Source organism: Athalia rosae, chromosome 2 (genome assembly GCF_917208135.1).
Source record: "Athalia rosae chromosome 2, iyAthRosa1.1, whole genome shotgun sequence".
Lineage (NCBI taxonomy): Eukaryota > Metazoa > Arthropoda > Insecta > Hymenoptera > Athaliidae > Athalia > Athalia rosae.
Genome location: NC_064027.1, coordinates 22,635,031 through 22,653,086, shown reverse-complemented (window position 1 = coordinate 22,653,086; position 18,056 = coordinate 22,635,031). Strand labels below are relative to the sequence as shown.

The window sequence follows — 18,056 nt, the reverse complement described above, 5'->3', positions numbered from 1 at the left end:
TTCTCCTTTTACCTTTTCCTTCTTTCTTTTTGCCCCCCTTAACGGATTTTTTCGCGCAGTTAAATACCTACTCGAATACAAGGGGACAAGCTGTGCGCCAATCGATTTAGTTATAATAGGTGTGTACAGATGTACGTAACACTATGCACGATTTTGCGGGTACATATCATTCACCCGGCCGATGTACCTAGTCGTTACGCAGTTGACAGATTTGTCCTATTATTTTCGGCAACCCTTGGCGCTTTTGGTTCATTTCGTCCGCATCAATTGTAAGTTGTATCGAATCCAAACAGCGATTCGATTCGATTCACGTTTCAACATCGGCCGTCGTTCGATCGCAGCCGTTTCGTTATCATCGGGAAAATGTCGTTCGATATAAAATAATTTCCATTTATACGGATACCGTACATGTTCTGTTTTGTCGGTTAATTAGAAATTTTGGGTCAGGAAACACGACCAGAAATTTACGACCTCGCACATTCCTCATTGTTATCAAATGTGTGTGCGTTGCGAGTAATTACTAACCCGGTACTCGGTTATTCGTTCAAATATTTTTCTCCTACCGTCACCTTATATTTCATTTTATTTGCGAACGACCTCGTTCGTACGAGGCTACAAAAAGTGAACCGAAATTCGTTCGCGATGATAATTTTTCTTTTTTTCTCTTTCTTTCTCACTTCAGTCGCAAATTTAAATAACAAAAAAGGAACTACACGTTTGTTCCCCTTCGCTGTACATTCTCTCGATTCGTAAATACCTGACACAATTCTCGTAGTTATTACACGGAATGAAACGAAAACGAATGAGAAAAAAAAGCAAATTGGGGAGCACCCTCGGTATACCAGAGTAACCGAAAAAAAAGAGACGATAAGTTTGGGATTGCGGGTATATTACGAAAAGACGTGGAAAAAAAAAACGAGGACGGGTGAGCTTGTGGGTAATATACTGTCAAAAGACGACTGCACCGCGTAAGGTCCGAGCATTTAACGCGACCATATTTTTTTGTATGGCTCATAAACCGTTGAAATATCTTCGGGTTCTCGCGGAGTCCATCATGGACATCCCCCATTTGTTTCGTGTACCATGTTTCTTATCATTTCATTCTTTTTTTCTTCTAATTTGCAATCGGTTTTTCGATTATATCCTACGTATAAATGACCGTCACGTGTATCCACGATGGATGTAAAAGAAATTAACAAATAACTGAATAATCGAGAAAGTATGAAAGCACAAGTTTTTTCAATTATTTTTTTTTTTTTTCTCTCCAACCGATAACTACGTTACACCTATGTCACGAATTGCATTTAACAACAGCGAGTTACGTTTCGGAAGAGGTATCTCTACGGAATGCGGAATATTTATCTCGAAGGAATTTCCATATTATTTTAAAATATTCCGCCGTAAAGTAGTAGGTGCAAGCGTTATAACCAGCAGGAGGTTTTGCGGGGTCCTTTTTTTCTTCCTCTTCAGCCCCGCCCAACGCATATCGCAATTTGTGGTTCGGATGGTGCGCGCACCATGACGATGATTTAATTAAACATCGATAATTGATATTGGTCGGAAACGAAAGCGTGGTCGGAAATAAAAAAATTCTCCTCTGTTTTTTTTTTTTTTCTAATAATGTATTTCATTTATTAATTCGTTTTATTATCCCAGTATCCATTTTGCAGCATTTCCAACTTCACTCCTGTACTCCTCTTTTCCCATCACTTTTCGCATACTTCCAATACCTTATCAAATTCGCTGTTTGGATTCGGTACACACGCGATGTACATTATACATATTAATCGATATATTATCGTTACATCCGCAGGACTACGGCAGAGTTTCGTGTACATAAATCTATATTATAAAATTATGTCGCTGCGATGGCACAGCTTATCGTTATAACTTCACCTACCCTCCGCCGATATATATATACGATAGCATCGTAGTGCGTGAATTTATAATTTTTGTATCGGAATCCCGCGATCGACTTTTAGATCTGTAATTCCCAGTTCGTCGTAAAATATTAACTCGTTGAATGAATATTTCGTTATCGTCAATTATTTCACCGTTACGATCGTCATGTGCACACCACAAACTTTCCATTTCACCGTAATTGTCAATGGGAAAATTCGTGTACGGTTGAATTAGTGACCGCGTACACGATCGTTACTCAATTTTTGTTTTCATCAAATTTTTAAACATCAGATATGTATTCGATGTACGTAGAATTGTATGAATGAAATCTTTCAGTGCTCTGTACAGTACGTATCTACTTCGAAGGCGTCTGAAATTGAATCGATATTACCTATCGCGCGGTACACAAGCGGAAGCTGCCCGAGAACAAGGAAAAAGAAAAGGAATCTTATTCGATGGTCGTGTATAATTTTCTGTCTTAAGAGGTGGTCAAGTGCGGTCCTTAAATAATGGCTGCTGTTTAAGTCATGAAGCTACGTATATATCTGCGAGTGTATAGGTTGGGGATTTATTTTCTTTTTTGTTAAGAGAAAAAGGATGAAATGGAAATGGAGTTAACGCATAAATATGGATGCACACGGCACCCTGTATGCACATATATATTAGGTGAGATCTATGAGATTCCCTTCGCCACTCTACATGTACGTTTGTATTATTTCAACTCGGTTGTTTCATTTTCTTGCCGTCTTTTTTTGCTTTTTCTTCACTGTTTTATCTTGGTTTTACTTCTTCTGAATTTTCTAATTTCATCTCCGATTTTATACCCGCGAATTATGACAACCGTAGAAACGCAGTGAAACGAAAAGAGAAAATTGAGAACCTATTAGCTGCAGGTGTAATGAAGAATTATTTTTTTTTTTTATATTCTTCTACGATAAAAGATGATAAAGCAAATGGAAACTTGAGCAATCAAGATATCGCACGAAATATGACAAGAAAATTAAATCTAATAATCTAATAAATCTTAATAATTTTTTTATGCTTTCTATATCAAGAATTCTCGTCATTTTCAATAGGCTCTGCAGTCCTCCGCAGGTGGGCTTGAAAATTTTCCCAAAAAGCTCCACACCGGCGTACCGGTCTTCACATGAGGAACAAATAGAAGGAAAAAGCGTAGAAGAGAAGGACAGAAGTTTTCGATTATTCGGTCGACCGATTTCCCCTCTAAATTCTATTCCATTCCGTCTTTCACCACACCACCTATGTGTATACATGTGTACACATTGGTTTGTCTCTGCGGGGCTTCTTATTCAAAGGGTGAATTTTCCGATATAACCTACGCTACTTTTTCCGTTTCTCGCTCGGTAATTTCGTATTTCGATTGGAATCCACACCCCTGTTCGCATCGCCAGGTCTGTATACGTACACGTCGAATCCGCGCTTCTTCAGTTTCAGCTACACCTATTACGAAACGACAAATCGCGACGCTGCAAATAAGACGCGTTCTTCAACCGAGAGAAATCTTCGAACATCAACCAGTGTGTCTATAGTGTCATAAAAGTGGAGAGTGGAGAGTGGAATTCTGGGTGAAATAATACACGGTCTAACTTACATGTGTTTTGTATGGGATATTCTAACGCCGACGAGCGAACTCTAAATTGATAAATTTTTCTTTCATCTTTTTCTCAAGATTGACAAAATTCACGTTATAGACAGAAACGCTTAGGAGCCAAGGGGTTCAAATTTTGTTCCTTAAATTTCGACGCATATAAGATTTGAAAGTCTAATGCCCGATATAAGAGATTGATAAAAATTGCTACGTTGAATGTATTTGGCGAAATTTTCAACTTTTTTGCTTTTTGATTTGCCTTGAGAAATAGAATAGTAATCGTTTGGACCGTGAGAGCGAAATTGCCGAAAGAGGGCTGTGGAGGTGAGTGAATCGAATTGAAATTGCTGATTGGAAAATTGATGCGCATGAAAAAAAAAAAAAAGAAGAGAAGAAAAAATACCCGTAAAAAGGCGTAAGCTAGTGCTTGGAAGAAAATTGAAAAAATCTCAATCACTTCCTAAAGGCAAAGTACAGGCACCTATACAGGCCGGGATATAAAGAAAGAATGAAAAAAATTAAGAAAGGAAAATAAGGGATGAAAATTTATTTACGTTATATCAATGAGATGAAAGAGGGAAAATTCGTGTTCTTATCGTTATCGCAGTGTTATCCAATGATATCTGAATATGTATGTATAAAAATAATCAAATTATATACTACGCCTACCTGAGAATCCTGTACGCGTATAATATTCGTATATACGTATACGTAAAATCGAGAAGAATTTATTCACGCCCCTATAGCATTATATCAAAGATGAAAAATGGAAAATACGGAGTATTCGCGTAGCATTCCATAAAACGAAAACAAAAAATTTACCTATATTCATACGATCCCCGTTAATTATAATATAAATACATCATGCCCAAGTGCAGTTACTCTGCTCGGTTCATACATACGTGTATTATTTCAACTCGTAAAACTTTTTCATTGCATCGGTTAAATGAGAAAACGTATAAGAAAGAAAAAAAAAATCATGGGAATATTATGAAAACCTAATTAAAAATACAAATCTTTCTAATGGCAGAGGGGAAGGGTGATCCCCCCCTTCGGTATCTAGGACCAAATAATATTCTATAAAGGCACGCATACGTATATTTTGTCTTTTGTTTAATTCGCCGTACAAAAGATTCTGAAAGTGGGGCGGAAAAAGTAATAATCTTTTACAGATTTTTCCTTTCTTCTCTTTTCGAGACTCATCGGGTGAATAACGATGGTCCAATTGCGACGTTAGTAGAGTCCTGAAAATTTCTAGTGCCGTTACGCAAAAACAAAATAGAAATTATTGGTAAAAATCACTCGAACAACAAAAATTTGATATTCGTTTTATTCACCTGAGGGATCGATCGATTTTTTTCTCTAAATTTTCGAACGAATCAAAAAATCAACGCGATTTCCAAACATGACTGAGTGAGAAAAAAATGTTTAACGGGTGAATGAGAAGCAACTTCATAAGGCACGTATACCCGGGAATTTCAATCCAAGATTTACGTATGCGGTAGGTCATATCGAGCGTTTGATATGAAAAGAAAAGATGAAGAAAAAGAGAGGAAAAGAAAGTGGAGACGAGACCGAGATTGTCAGTTTTTCGCGAGTTTATGAGAGACGGCATACATACAAAGTGGGCAGTGGTGAAGCGGGCAAAGGGGTAAAGTTTGGCCGGCTAACCCAACGGAAAAGTGTGAGAGAGAAAGAGACCTCCGAGAAAGGAAAGGGTGAGATAAACTCTACGTTATGGTAATGTATGGTAATTCCAACACTCCCCGTAGCCGCATTATGAAAATATCTCCAAATTTACGGCGATAACTGGCAAGGATGGCCCTGGACCCACCCAATGGACCAACAACTCTCCATAGCTACGCAGTACCATCTGCCCTATAGCTTCGAGATTTCGTCACATCCGTCTACGTATGTATACATTTGACACGTATCAACGTATACTTATGTATAATTTAATGACAAGCTTCCGGACTGTTTGCGATTCCAAATATCATTTCGACGAATCCGAATAACACGATACGGTAAAACACGGTTGCGTTCTAGAATTTTTTGATTCCAAACGATGCGGCATTCCGTTTGCTAATTTTTTCCCTTGTTTTTTTGTTACTGGTCTAAAGACTCACCTTTGACAGCGTTGAGTTTGTTGCCGACCATCTGCTTCGCGACGAACGCAGCCATCTTGACTTTCTTCTATTCTCTTTTCGATCGGTAGTTTAAGGCGACAGATCAGCTCCAACTACGACACAGAAAAAAGAAAAAGGAAATTTAGAAACGGAATGAGAAAAGTGAAAAAAATACCTCGGAAAGACTTTTGCGCAATGCATGTGGCGTAAGTGCATACATAACTATGTGCAACGGTGCAACGGTGTGGGTCAGGATATATCGATCCTCCCCCGCCCCCTCGCTGCCTCGTTCGTTCTTTCCTTCCTTCTTCTCTGCACAACCTCCGCTAATAACTCCCGGTCTTTTGTTCCTGCACGACGGAATCCTCCACGTAGGTAGTACGTGGAGAGGGTGCATATATGCACATACGCGGCGCATATGTAGAGTAAAAGAAAAATGGGGAAAAAAATGAAAAAAAAAAAAAACTTCAGATGGTATACCGTAGTGGGGCAATTGAAATAGGCGTAGGAACCTACTACGAGTATTTTGTCGCAACGTTCATACAGCCTGCATAAATATATGTGCAGTACGTGCATACCGACTATAGTAATTCATTTCAACATCCACTCAAAGTAGAAGGAAAAAGTGCGGAGATAAATAACATTCCCCAATGATTAAAGTTTAAAAACTGAAATTACACGAATTACTGCAGCGCAAATTTTTATCATTGCACAGTAACAGGAACGGTGCGAGTTCGGAGGTTTTTTTTTTTTTTAATTTTGATTTCAAATCAAAAACATGTCCGGATAAGGTCATGCGGTATAACGGATAAAGAAATCGTCTATAAGGTATTCATAGGACGGGGATAATAAAAAGAAATAGAAAAATCGATTTCTGTTACGTTCGGATGAAATTTTCGAGGTAAAGATGCTAGAAGCGCGATATTAGATCATCTGAATACGTCGTAGCTTCAATACGGAAGTTGACGTGATACGTGTTGAGAAAAAAATGTTAAAAAAAGGAGGAAAAATGACTGACGCGAACAAGAAGCGTAAGGTGGGTATGAAACTAGAAACTGGAAATTGGAAACTGGGAACTTGAAACTTCAAGCTCGAAAACTCAGCCGTAACCTTCGACTCTGTTACGGACGCCGAGAGAATCTGATGTGATGTTGGCGTCTGCCGTCCGCCTCTCGACGCGAGGCGTCGAGACGTCTCGGCGCCCGCAGCAGAAATGGCGAACCGTGTTTTCGACCCGCGCACACGTACGTAGTATTACTTAAATAGTTACAAACAACTACCGCGTGTATACGTACGTACGTACACATCTGCACGTATCCGTGTTGCATATTATGTATATTATTTACATTGACGGGGTATTTTACTACCCCGAAATGTAAGAACGTACGCAGCCACCCGCGAGACTTTCATCTCAACTGTGCAGAATCATCTGCGAAGTATACATTTTCCGCAGACTCAAGCTCTGTTTTTTTTCAAACATCTCGGAAATTTTCATTTTTTAAATTAACTGAAATTGTTGGAAACAAAATAACACCTCTTTCAATTTTGATTGAAATTACTTTCGGGCGAACGTTTCATATTAAATAAAAAAAAAAAAAAGGAATACGAATTCGGAATGTTTACGGTCGGAAAAAAGCATTCGAAATTAATTCGACACGATTATCCGTAGGTACAAACATGCGTATACCTGTGTACAAGATACATACGCAATATAAGTATACTCGGATGAATAACAAGATAAATTAATTTCATAACAGCTCGAAGGTATCAGGAAGTGCAGAGGGGGGGTAGTGATGGTGGTGGTGGTTGTAGCTACTGTAGAACGGTTTATATATTGAGTAAATTAATTAACAGGAAGGCCTGATTACTACGTCAACATCTTGCGCAAACATTCAAATATGGCGGCGCGTGCTGGAGAGGTTGGTAATATGGATATAAATTGCAGCAGTACGTATAAAATATTATTCATATAACTGTATAAGTGGGTATCCAACTTATGCGGGAAAAGAAATGTTTTTTTTTCTTCATTTCATCCACCCGCGCGTATTACCATTGATTTCGTCGTATCGTTGCTTAATTATTTTTCCGTGTTTCTCTTGGAATATTCTCGTTATTAATTGACGAAATAGAATCCACTCGAACAAATAAATGTAGGTAACACGAATGCAACGAGAAATATACAGCGATCGATTCTGGTTATGGTCGTGGAATGCTATCGCAATTTTCGAATAAACAGCTTTTCAGTTTTTTTTTTTTTTAGTTTTTTTTTTCAAGAAAATCTGGAAAACTAGTTTGTTTCGAGATTCGGAAATTCATGAAGATGTACGTACGAATACATCGGGTTTTTTGAAAAAATTCTGAAAGAATCTGTAAAAGTAAAAGTGCGATTCGGAGGGAGAGCAATCGTAAAAAAAAAAAAAAATACAACGATAATATAATGTAGCCTCCATTCTTTGCTTCCCGCATATTTTCCCGGATAGGTGTATACGAGAACCTCCGAAATTTATATGCTTTCAGCGGCGGTGTAAAATTTCAGAACCGAATTCGCAGCTCCCAAAATTCTTGGCATTTACACATAGAGATATTTTCTTAAAATATGTACGCGGGTATTATGTTCCCACGATAAAAATGTGGCTACGTACTCACGTTGCTATGGAAATAGGTGTTACGTGTGCCTGTATCTGTATCAACGTCGAAGGTAACCGGATACCCCAGCTCTGTAATTCGCAAACGCGAGATTTTGGAATGCAAGCTCCAAAGGAATCCCAAGTATAAATAACGTGTACAACAAAATTAATACGAAATTTTATGCGTGCTAACGGGAATTCGGAGGTACGTGGGTAGGTCATCGGATCCGAAATATATCTTTCGCACAAAATTCGCTGATTTTCTCGTCACGTGATTCTCCGAGAATTTAAGTTCGGACGTAATCGCATATGTAGGTACAAAAAATCCTTGATAAAACGAAAGCGAAGAGAATACAAAATATTTCAATATCGTACTTCGTGGGCCATGTGCGATCGTTTCGATCGTCTTAATTTTTCTCTCCTACGAGGAGGTTCATAAACGCGAGAGAAGATACTTCAAGGGGAATAACGTGCGAGTGATTTCGGACAAACAATACAAGGCGGAATTCCGAGGGTGGCAGGGTGGCAAAGGGGGAAAAGGAGGGGAGAGCACGTCTTACGCACGTAGTCAAAAGTGTTTCAAAGGAGCTTACACACCAGCACCACCGGCGTTAGGTAACGTGTATACCTAAGCAGCGGCGCCCTGACTGCCCGTTTTTGTTTCACGAGTGCTTTTCTCTCCTAATGCAAAGTGCCCTCTCTTAAAATATATATATATACATTCTATTCTACATATATACAGATGTAAATATGTATGTACGTGAAGTATACAAAATGTATAGATGTGTTCTATATCTATGTATAGGATTGTATACATCCACTTATCGCTAACTCGAACGAGTAGAGCTCGTTTGTGTATTAAATTTCCTTTTCGTTTTCGTTTTACGTGATGATAAATTTTTACAATTTCAAAGTCTCCCCTGCGAACTCCCCCACCCGCCTTCCCTTTTTTCGAGCAACAAATAACGAAGTAGTGATCGCTGAATATTACGGAAATCCATGAAATTCGAACCAAATTTAAAAACGAAGACACTTTTTTTTTAATTCATCATTCTCGAATTTAGTGATTTTTTACCTGCCTGAAATATCTATAGAATTACGCACAACTTCGCGGTAAGCTGGCCGGACAGTTGAGCGGAACGAGGGTGTAAAGTTGAACCGGAGGTTGAAAAAAAAGCACGTAGCTATAAAGGATGTTGAAGAAGGTAAAAGACAATTAACCCTCCTTTCGGGCATCTTGAAAATGGAAATCCTGATGAACGTTCCTGCTTAACACCATACAGCTCGTTTATTCCTACAGCGCTCACCTTCTTTCGCGAGGGTTCGGTTCAGCCGCCACTATACGTATACGAATACCTTACCTCCCTTTATTCCATTTAATTATAACCAAGGATTAAGTCCTCCCGTATTATATCACTAGTTGTATATATAGTATACGTCTCCATCTACGTTTTTCATTCGCTAATTATACCCTCTATTCTATCCCGCGAAGGACGCGCACGACGTTAATTTACAAATATGATGAATCGAAAGTGAAAAAAAAAATTCCACGATCACATCGTTATCTACTCATACCTATGATCCCGAATCGAAATCCATCGATCTATACGACTCCAATTTTCTGTACATTATACATGTAAAAACTCTCATCTCATGTGCGAGACTAAAATAAACATGCGAAATTATAAATGGAGTTTTTTCAAGTAGAAAAGAGAAGAGGAACGAAAAAAAGTAAGAAACAGGAAAGTTCGCCCCAAGTAAAATGTATGTATATGAATAAGCCCGAATATCGTAACTGTCATCTAATGTAAGCATGAAGTTGTCATAAAAAAAAAAAATATAGGTATGAGTACATATACACATCTATGCTTTCAACCTTATATATGTTACATAGTTTGTACCCTCGGAACGAGCCCTTCAGCTATTTTATTTTACTTTTTTTTTTTGCAACTTTTTTCCAAGTCGCCTGACACGCCCGAAGCTACGTGCGTATTGTTTAAGAAAAGCAAAAAAGAAAAGCAAGAAAAAAAAAAACAAAACAAGGAAAAGCTCCACGTGAAGTAGAACAACACTTTTCACTCAAGTATCCGTACGTTATAAGATGATAAAAATAAAAGAAGAATGGAACGTATTTGAAATATTCAAAACTATCATACGTACGTGTACGTGTGGATACGCATACCGACAGTTGTCAAAAAGCGGAACAAGATATCGAATCGGAAGGTTAGAAGAGAAACAGAAAAGTATGATGGATGCTCGATATGTGCGTTGTTCGATTCATGGTAGAATTAACGTTTGCAAAAAAACCAGCTCGGTTGAATTATGGCAAAAATTCTTGATGCCGTATCAAATGGGTACGTAGACGGTGAAATACGGAATTTAGGAACTAATTAAATTTAGAGTTAATTATACCGGCTTGTTGACTGAATCTGGTTTTGTCTCTGCTAATTTGCCATTCTTATAGCAGTACATAGTATGTATATAAGGTAAGAGAATAGACTGCGTGAAGAACGGGATAGAATGTACAATAGAATGGAATAGAATGGAATGGAATGGAATGGAATAGATTAGAATAGAGCGTAATAGAAGACAGAAGAATCAAAAAGCAGACTGTAATGCGAAGAGAAGAGAGACGGAGTGGCGTACGAGCTATAATAATCACCGTCAGTAGCCTGAACTATTAAATTCCTCGAGGGCCATAAATGATTATTATGACGTACTCTACCGCTGTAATAATAATAACTCACGCAACGAGGAAATCTTTCCTTCATGAATAGTATGCACGATATCAATATTACATGTATACAGATACAAAAGTAACGCAATTCGTTAAGTTTAATAACAATTCCAGCAAACAGGGTTGTTCGTAACTCAATCATCTTTCATCTCGCGTTCCAATCATCAACGATAAAAATTCAATTGTCTCCAAGTACGGCCGACACCGTCTCTGATATGTAATCGAAAATCTTCTTGCAACTATTTCAATTAAATCCAAAGATGGATATCCGATAACTGAACGCAATACTTTACATCGAGAATAGTACGGTGTACTTTCAATTTTTCCAAAATGATTTTCTACATTTTTCAATAAACAGATCGGATCGGAAATGTTGACGATATATTCATCCAGGCATCTTTCATTTGCTAATTCATTATTTTTTTCATTCCTTTATTTGTATCGCGAAAGTTTTTCTCTTACATTTCATCACGTGCATTATAGTCCTATTTGGTTCAGCAATCCCTCTACCACTCGGATGTATTTTAATATCGAAGTACGTCGTAAAAAAATGAAGGAAAAAGAAGAGAAAAAAAAAACATTGAAAGACGGGGGAAAAAATAGTCTCGTCCATCTTACCGCAAAATTTCTCTTCGATCTATCTCTACCCCCCCCCCCCCCCCCGCCCTTTTTCCTCCCCGTCCCCGCCCCCACCTTCATCTCTTTCTCTCTACTATTTTCCCCTTGCAAGCAGAAATACTTTGTTCTCGCAATACCATCCCTTTGTCTTTGTTCAAAGGGTCTGTGTGTACACCCATATAAGCTACACATAGGATATACGTGCAGTATATAAAGTACGGAGTATATACATATAAGTAGGGTATACAAGCCATGCGGTACGTAAGGTAAGTGAAACCTCTTGGGAGGATCTAAGGGAACGTCCATGGAGTTATGTACGTATACCTATACTTGTATACAATGACACGTACACCATCCGAAGAGATGGTATTTTATAATCGACGTGATTTGAAAAAATAACACCTTTGAATTCCATTCTCCGGTTGAGAACCAAATCAGAAATACGACGAAAAGTCAGAATATCTCGGTGAACTCTCCAAAGGATTTCCGAAAACCAAAGTAAATACGTAAGTAATCATTTCACTTGCGACCCGAATTATTCTATAATCACATTAATTCCAACGATCAAATCAAACCACAATCGTGAATTAATTAAAACAGCTAATTAGAATGAAAAACGAAAACTAGTCGTACCCGAAAATTTGTTCAATTCGAAATGATAATCTACAATTCGGATCGAATACGTGAAGAGAGGAACCCTTCCTTCCGCACGTTATTCGGTTTGCAACAGTTGAATACGTGGGTGGAGAAAACTGGGAAATAGCCTAATCCGCGAAACGTAGAGCGATAATTATTTGGTTCGAGTAGCTTTTTACAATTTGAAAACAATTGGGTTGAAATTGTTGGACAGGCTTTTGCTCTGCCGGCACCTGTTTCAATTCACGCGCTCCGTCTTTCGTTCCCACGACAATTGATTTAGCGAAAATTTTGTTGACGGGGTATTATTATTCCGAATACAAACAGCTACTGCTGATTTCTAATCATTTTGGTCAATTTACGACGAATTGAAGATTTCATCTATTACCATTTACCTTCATCTTATTCCACGCTGATTCGAGTAATTTTTCATCGGATTTTACACAGTCACCGTACGGATTCTAACGCTTGACAGGGCTAGCCGGTGGTTCGCACGACGCTTTTCTCGATAAACAACCGACTGAGAGAAGATAGAGAAGGAGAAGAAAAAAAGAAGGCGGAAGAAAAAAGCTCCGCTGTAAGACGTCGAGGCTACGGTTATAGGTAACTATAAATTTCAGTGCCATTTTATTTTATATCTCTCTACTTCTCGTATCGGAAAATCCGTCGACCGTCAAATATCGTTGGTTATACGTAGATATAAGTGATCCGTTAAACCAAGAGTTACAATCAATTTTGTTGCCCAGGTCAAGGACGTATTAAAAGCACCGGAATAGTTGCGACAATCAGATTGCGTTTAACTTCGTTGTCAGTATGTGCGGAAAAGCTTTTAGCCGTAGCAACTTTCAGTTTTCTCCATTAATTTCGTACGTCGTGCGTCTACCTAGGCTGACTTTTTCGATTTTCCGCATATTGAGGAGTCGAGGATTTTCTAACTTTTTGTAAATTGAAAGAGAATCTAATTTTTCTTCATTTCTTTTTTGATTTACAAAAACATCAAATGACACGTACGAAGCGCAATAATGACGCGGAAAAGCGTACGGTTGCCGAGTGATACGCAATGAAAAAAATAGAGAGAGACGGAGAGAAGATTTCTGGTTAAATCAGTCGGGAGTTGGGATTTCTATGTACGTATACCTATGTAGAAAAGTTTGTAATTGGCCCCAGGGGAGATCTACGTGGAGGGAATACGCTCGGTGATTTCTTCCCTAAATTTGAGGGTTCGTGATTTTGTTTATTTTTTTTTTTTTCGTTCGAATTTTGAAATTTCCTTGTCTCCTCATATCGGCACCCAACGTTGAATAATATTTTAAGCACACATTCAAAACTATCCTCCCATCCTTGGTTTCGCGAAGAGAAAAAAAGATTTTATTAAATTCGTCTGATAATTTTGTCTTTCTCTCACGACGCTGAAACCGAGCGTCACAAATGGATACGAGAAAATTCGATGAAACTTACGTCGCGCAGATATTGAATAACGCAATTGTGAAAGCCGGCGATAAAGGGGATGAAAAACTAAACCAGAAGCGATGGGAAAAAAAAAAAAAAAAAGCAGCCGGAAAAACAAAGGAATCTAGGAATAAGCTGACCAGGAAGAGGATGCTAAAGAGGAAAAGAGGCACGAGGGCTTCGGTGAGTCTAATAAAGGTCGACGCGACTCTAATAATAGCGGAAATCAATACCTCGTGCTTAACGACGTTCCCCCATCGTGATAGGACGGGAAAAAAAAAGAAGTTAGATAATTTATTGTAAGGTGAAACGAAAAAATGTCAGGCGGTAAAGATGCGGGGTATTAGAGTCTCTACTGCAGTCGCGGAAACACATCTGCGAACTGACCCCATAATTCTGCTGAACAATTCGATTATTATGTATGCGCGTAGAAAATATTTTCACGAATTCGTACTCTATGAAAACTTCCACAATTAAAATGAATGTTCGAGTGAAAAATAGAGGGAGAAGAATTTTTGAAAACGATTCTTTTGTCAAACTAATCAACTAATGATGGGAAATAATAGTGCGGAAAATATAAGCTATTCTTCCCCACCTATAGTTAATACCGCAATGAGACCAGATATAGCTTATCATTGTCATTAACTAGAATGCCACGAGGTTGTGAATAATTAAGTGTCTTATCCATCTTTTCAATAATTAAATATAGATGATCTAATTGTACAATTTTTCTTACATAATAAAGTAGAGTAATAGTCCAGTGACTGGAGTAACTCACGGGTAATCCAACGCAGATAATTAAGTCTTGTTTAATCCTCTCTATAGTAATGTCTTATATATACACGCGCAGTATATGTGTATGTATATATGCAATGTACATATTATACAGCTCCGATATAACTTATTCTATATTCTATGATAATATCTTTGTTTTAAATTCCTGATAGAATGAAAATGGCATTGTATGGGTACATTTGACCTATTTTTTATGATTTGGGACAGTTCAGGGGAGTCCGGGAGGCGCGGATGAAATCAAAAAATTCCCAAAAACGTCGCATCCTAATGTACCCATAGTATGCACAAAACCTAATCGTGCGAAATCGTAATGAGGAGCTTCATCGTGATGATGCGCTATACACAGTACGATACTTATGGTTAGAAATATGAAAGAAAAATGAATAAATAAATTCAAAAAAGTCCGCGAGTAAAAGAAGGAATTAGGGAACACACAGCTGATTGAAAAGGGTAACATTTGCATACGGCATATTATTAGCCCTCAGAGTTTCGAGCAGTCGGCACACTTTCGTTCGTAAAATCGAAAATTAATACCTCAAACGATCGTTCAACCCAAATGGTTATAATTAGCAAAGTATCATCAAATTTCAACGTACATAAAACTGCAATGTGTGGTTTGATAATAACGGGACACGGAGTGCCGAGTAAAATTATGAACACAAAGCGACTCCTCGTTATCGTTCACCCACACGCAAATTTCGAACTTTTGTCCCCTCTCTCTCTTTCCCACATTTTTTTTTTTTTTTCCAATTTTTATTCGGTCGGCAGCAACGGGGCGCGGGACATCAAAGTGTTTTTTCGAAAATAAGGAAATTAGATTTTTTTAGTTTTGCGACGTTTGAAAAAAAAAATTTTAGATCTTTATGTGCTCGTACCTCTCGTAGAATTGGGATAATGAGTCTCTTCGTTTTTGTGAAACGAAATTTAAATACCCACATTATTCTAGAATTGGAGCAAATAATATGTATTCAAGTTTCGATTTTCTAGAGGTATACGTCGACGACGATACATCGATGCTAATGTACACTCCCGAAGAATTGGAAAGAACAAAGGACTGAACGAATGTTCAACAAAAGCTCGCAGAAAAACAAGTACAACCATACCAACGTCACCACCGTACGCGTATAGGTACCCGTACATACACCTGTTATTACAGGTACTTCATATTTGAAGTGAGAAAAGTGGGAAAAGAAGTAGATTATTCGTTTTCACGAACGCGAAAATTACGAACAGAACAATTAAACGACTGTAAAAGGAAACTCTTGATTATATACCCACCTTTGACAGAAAAAAAAAAGAAAGCAAGGCGTGTACCTCGTAAAACACTCTCAAGCTCCACAAAGGGACGAAGAAGAAAAAAGTTGGAGCGGAAAAAAAAATTTGTCAGTTTTAATTCCGTTCAATTTACGTCATCGGTCCAACTTTCCCGTTCCACTTCGAAAAGAGACTGTGAATAAGAAATCATCGAATATCCAGTAAAAATCCATCGATAATTTCTTTTTACTTTTTTTCAATAAATCATTCGATTGAGACGTGACGGCGGATGCGTAAGAAATTCGTTGAATACTCTTAGCGTGATAAATTCGTGCGCGATGGGTAAATAACGAGAAGAGGGAAAGCAAAAAAAAAAAAAAAGAAAAGAACACCGGTAACAATCGCGGTAGATATGATTAATCGTTGGCGCGTTTAACTTTTCTCTGATTTTCCTTGTTTCAACCCTTCCCGGAATGAGTGACATCTGCATAACGTTACGTAACACGGAGGGTATAAGGTTACAAGTTGGACGATGTTAGTTCTGGGCATTCGGAGATGAGGGAGAATCGTTAGTGAGATAACGGTTCTGTTTCCGTAAAACCGTAACCTCGCGCGTTGATTCTATGCCGCGGGATTCGCTACGTGACGAAGAAGTGGCTCGCTGCATGCTTGCCCGGCAGCAGAAACATAGAAGCAACTCCGCGAGTACGCGAACAATACATTCATCACGGGGCATTATACCGAGACAAAGACGAATTGTCTCCTCCCCGTAGTCGCGCGTCCTCGTCCTCGTCGCGGCGCTCTCCTCTACACACATAGACACAACTCACTTCGCCTCTCAAAAACCACCCCACTTTGCAACGTCGTTTTACGATCCCACGAGGAGTCTGGACCGTTGACATCGCGTCGTCTATCTTATTAAACTTTTTGACTTTAGATTCCGAATTCCCTACCTTCTCCCTACGCCGGCGAGTTCGTTGTTCTTATTAAAATTCGAGGGAATCGTGAGACGTGGTATGAAAGTTGGAACGGAAAATGAATATCGCATTTTGAAAAAATATGTGAAAAAAAAATATCAAAATTGTCACGAAATCGTTCGGAGACTCGAAAAATAGTTTTTCCAGAGTTTGAACAATTTGGGCAACCTGTGAACCGTAGATATTTCGGACTTCATAATTTAGAGACGTACTTCTTCTGAAATAGACGATGAAGAGAATGCGATCGGCTGTCACGTCAGAGAAAAAAAACGAATCGAGACTTTCTTTGAAATTTAATTTGGCAAAATTCTTGAGCAAACTCTTAAAATTTGTCATTCACGCCAAACTTCCGCGGAGCTCAGTCGAGTAGATTTTCTTGAAATCTGTCGATTATATCGTAATCGAAAAACGAACGAACCACTTTTCATTTAATTCATGGACGAAGGTATCACAGTGATTGTATCGTTTAACCAGAAGCGAAATCAGTAATTCTGTGAAACCATATGTGAAACAGCAAATTGAAATTTCAGTCAATATTGACCGATCCCCTTTCTTTCGGCCCAAAATTTCGAAATTCGACGATCTAGTTCGTGTGTATAGGATTGACGTGTTGTCCATATGATACGAATACAGTTTCCGAATCGTTCGTCCGTGCGATATATTATGTAGGTTCGTAATATACACTCAAAATAGGACACCCCGTACACTCTAACGGGATACCGTATAGTTATAATCCGGAACAATTATGGCTTGATGTTTCGCTCAAGGGATAGAGTTAATATCACTTTAAGCTACCCTTCAATTAACCGACGGGTTGGAAATTTAGCCTAGAGGAGCTAAAACTTGACCCAAATCACAGGGGCGTAGCCGTCGACGACAAACGTAGGTGCGAAGTATCATGAATATAATATACTTGGGACAGAAAAATAAAATTTTCCCTACCGTAAGACCGTGATTATACCGTACCTTATATTTTATCAGAAACGAGGGGATCTGAAAATGCGCAAAATCTTACCAAACGTCCCCGTTGATCGGTGTAAGCAAATTCATGTGAATTCGAAAACGTGGGAAGGCGAGTAAATCGTCTGTACGTTTGAAAGAAACCTCAATATTTTCCCTCTCAATTAACGACGTTTCCGGCCTGTGACCGTCGAAGTGCTCTCGAAAGAGTAACAAGAAGGTAAATTCCGCGTTTAGGTAAAAATCGTCAAACCTCCGCAGAAAACTGATCCGATTCAATGTGAGTATAAAACACCGCGCACAAATATTCCAAGTACAATATTATTCGTATAGGATTTTGAATTTTGTTTTTTTTTTTTGTTTTTT

At 38.4% G+C, this 18,056-nt stretch overlaps 1 protein-coding gene across 1 annotated transcript in view; it reads right to left on the bottom strand.

Moving 5' to 3' along the window:
* The window catches only part of LOC105689465 (complexin), a 146,956-nt gene that overhangs the window by 92,813 nt on the left and 36,087 nt on the right, over positions 1 to 18,056 (bottom strand). Inside the window, exon 2 of the mRNA XM_048651066.1 lies at positions 5,638 to 5,750. Coding sequence (XP_048507023.1) covers positions 5,638 to 5,692 — 55 coding nt within the window. The 5' untranslated portion in view covers positions 5,693 to 5,750. The remainder of the gene's footprint in view (positions 1 to 5,637; positions 5,751 to 18,056) is intronic.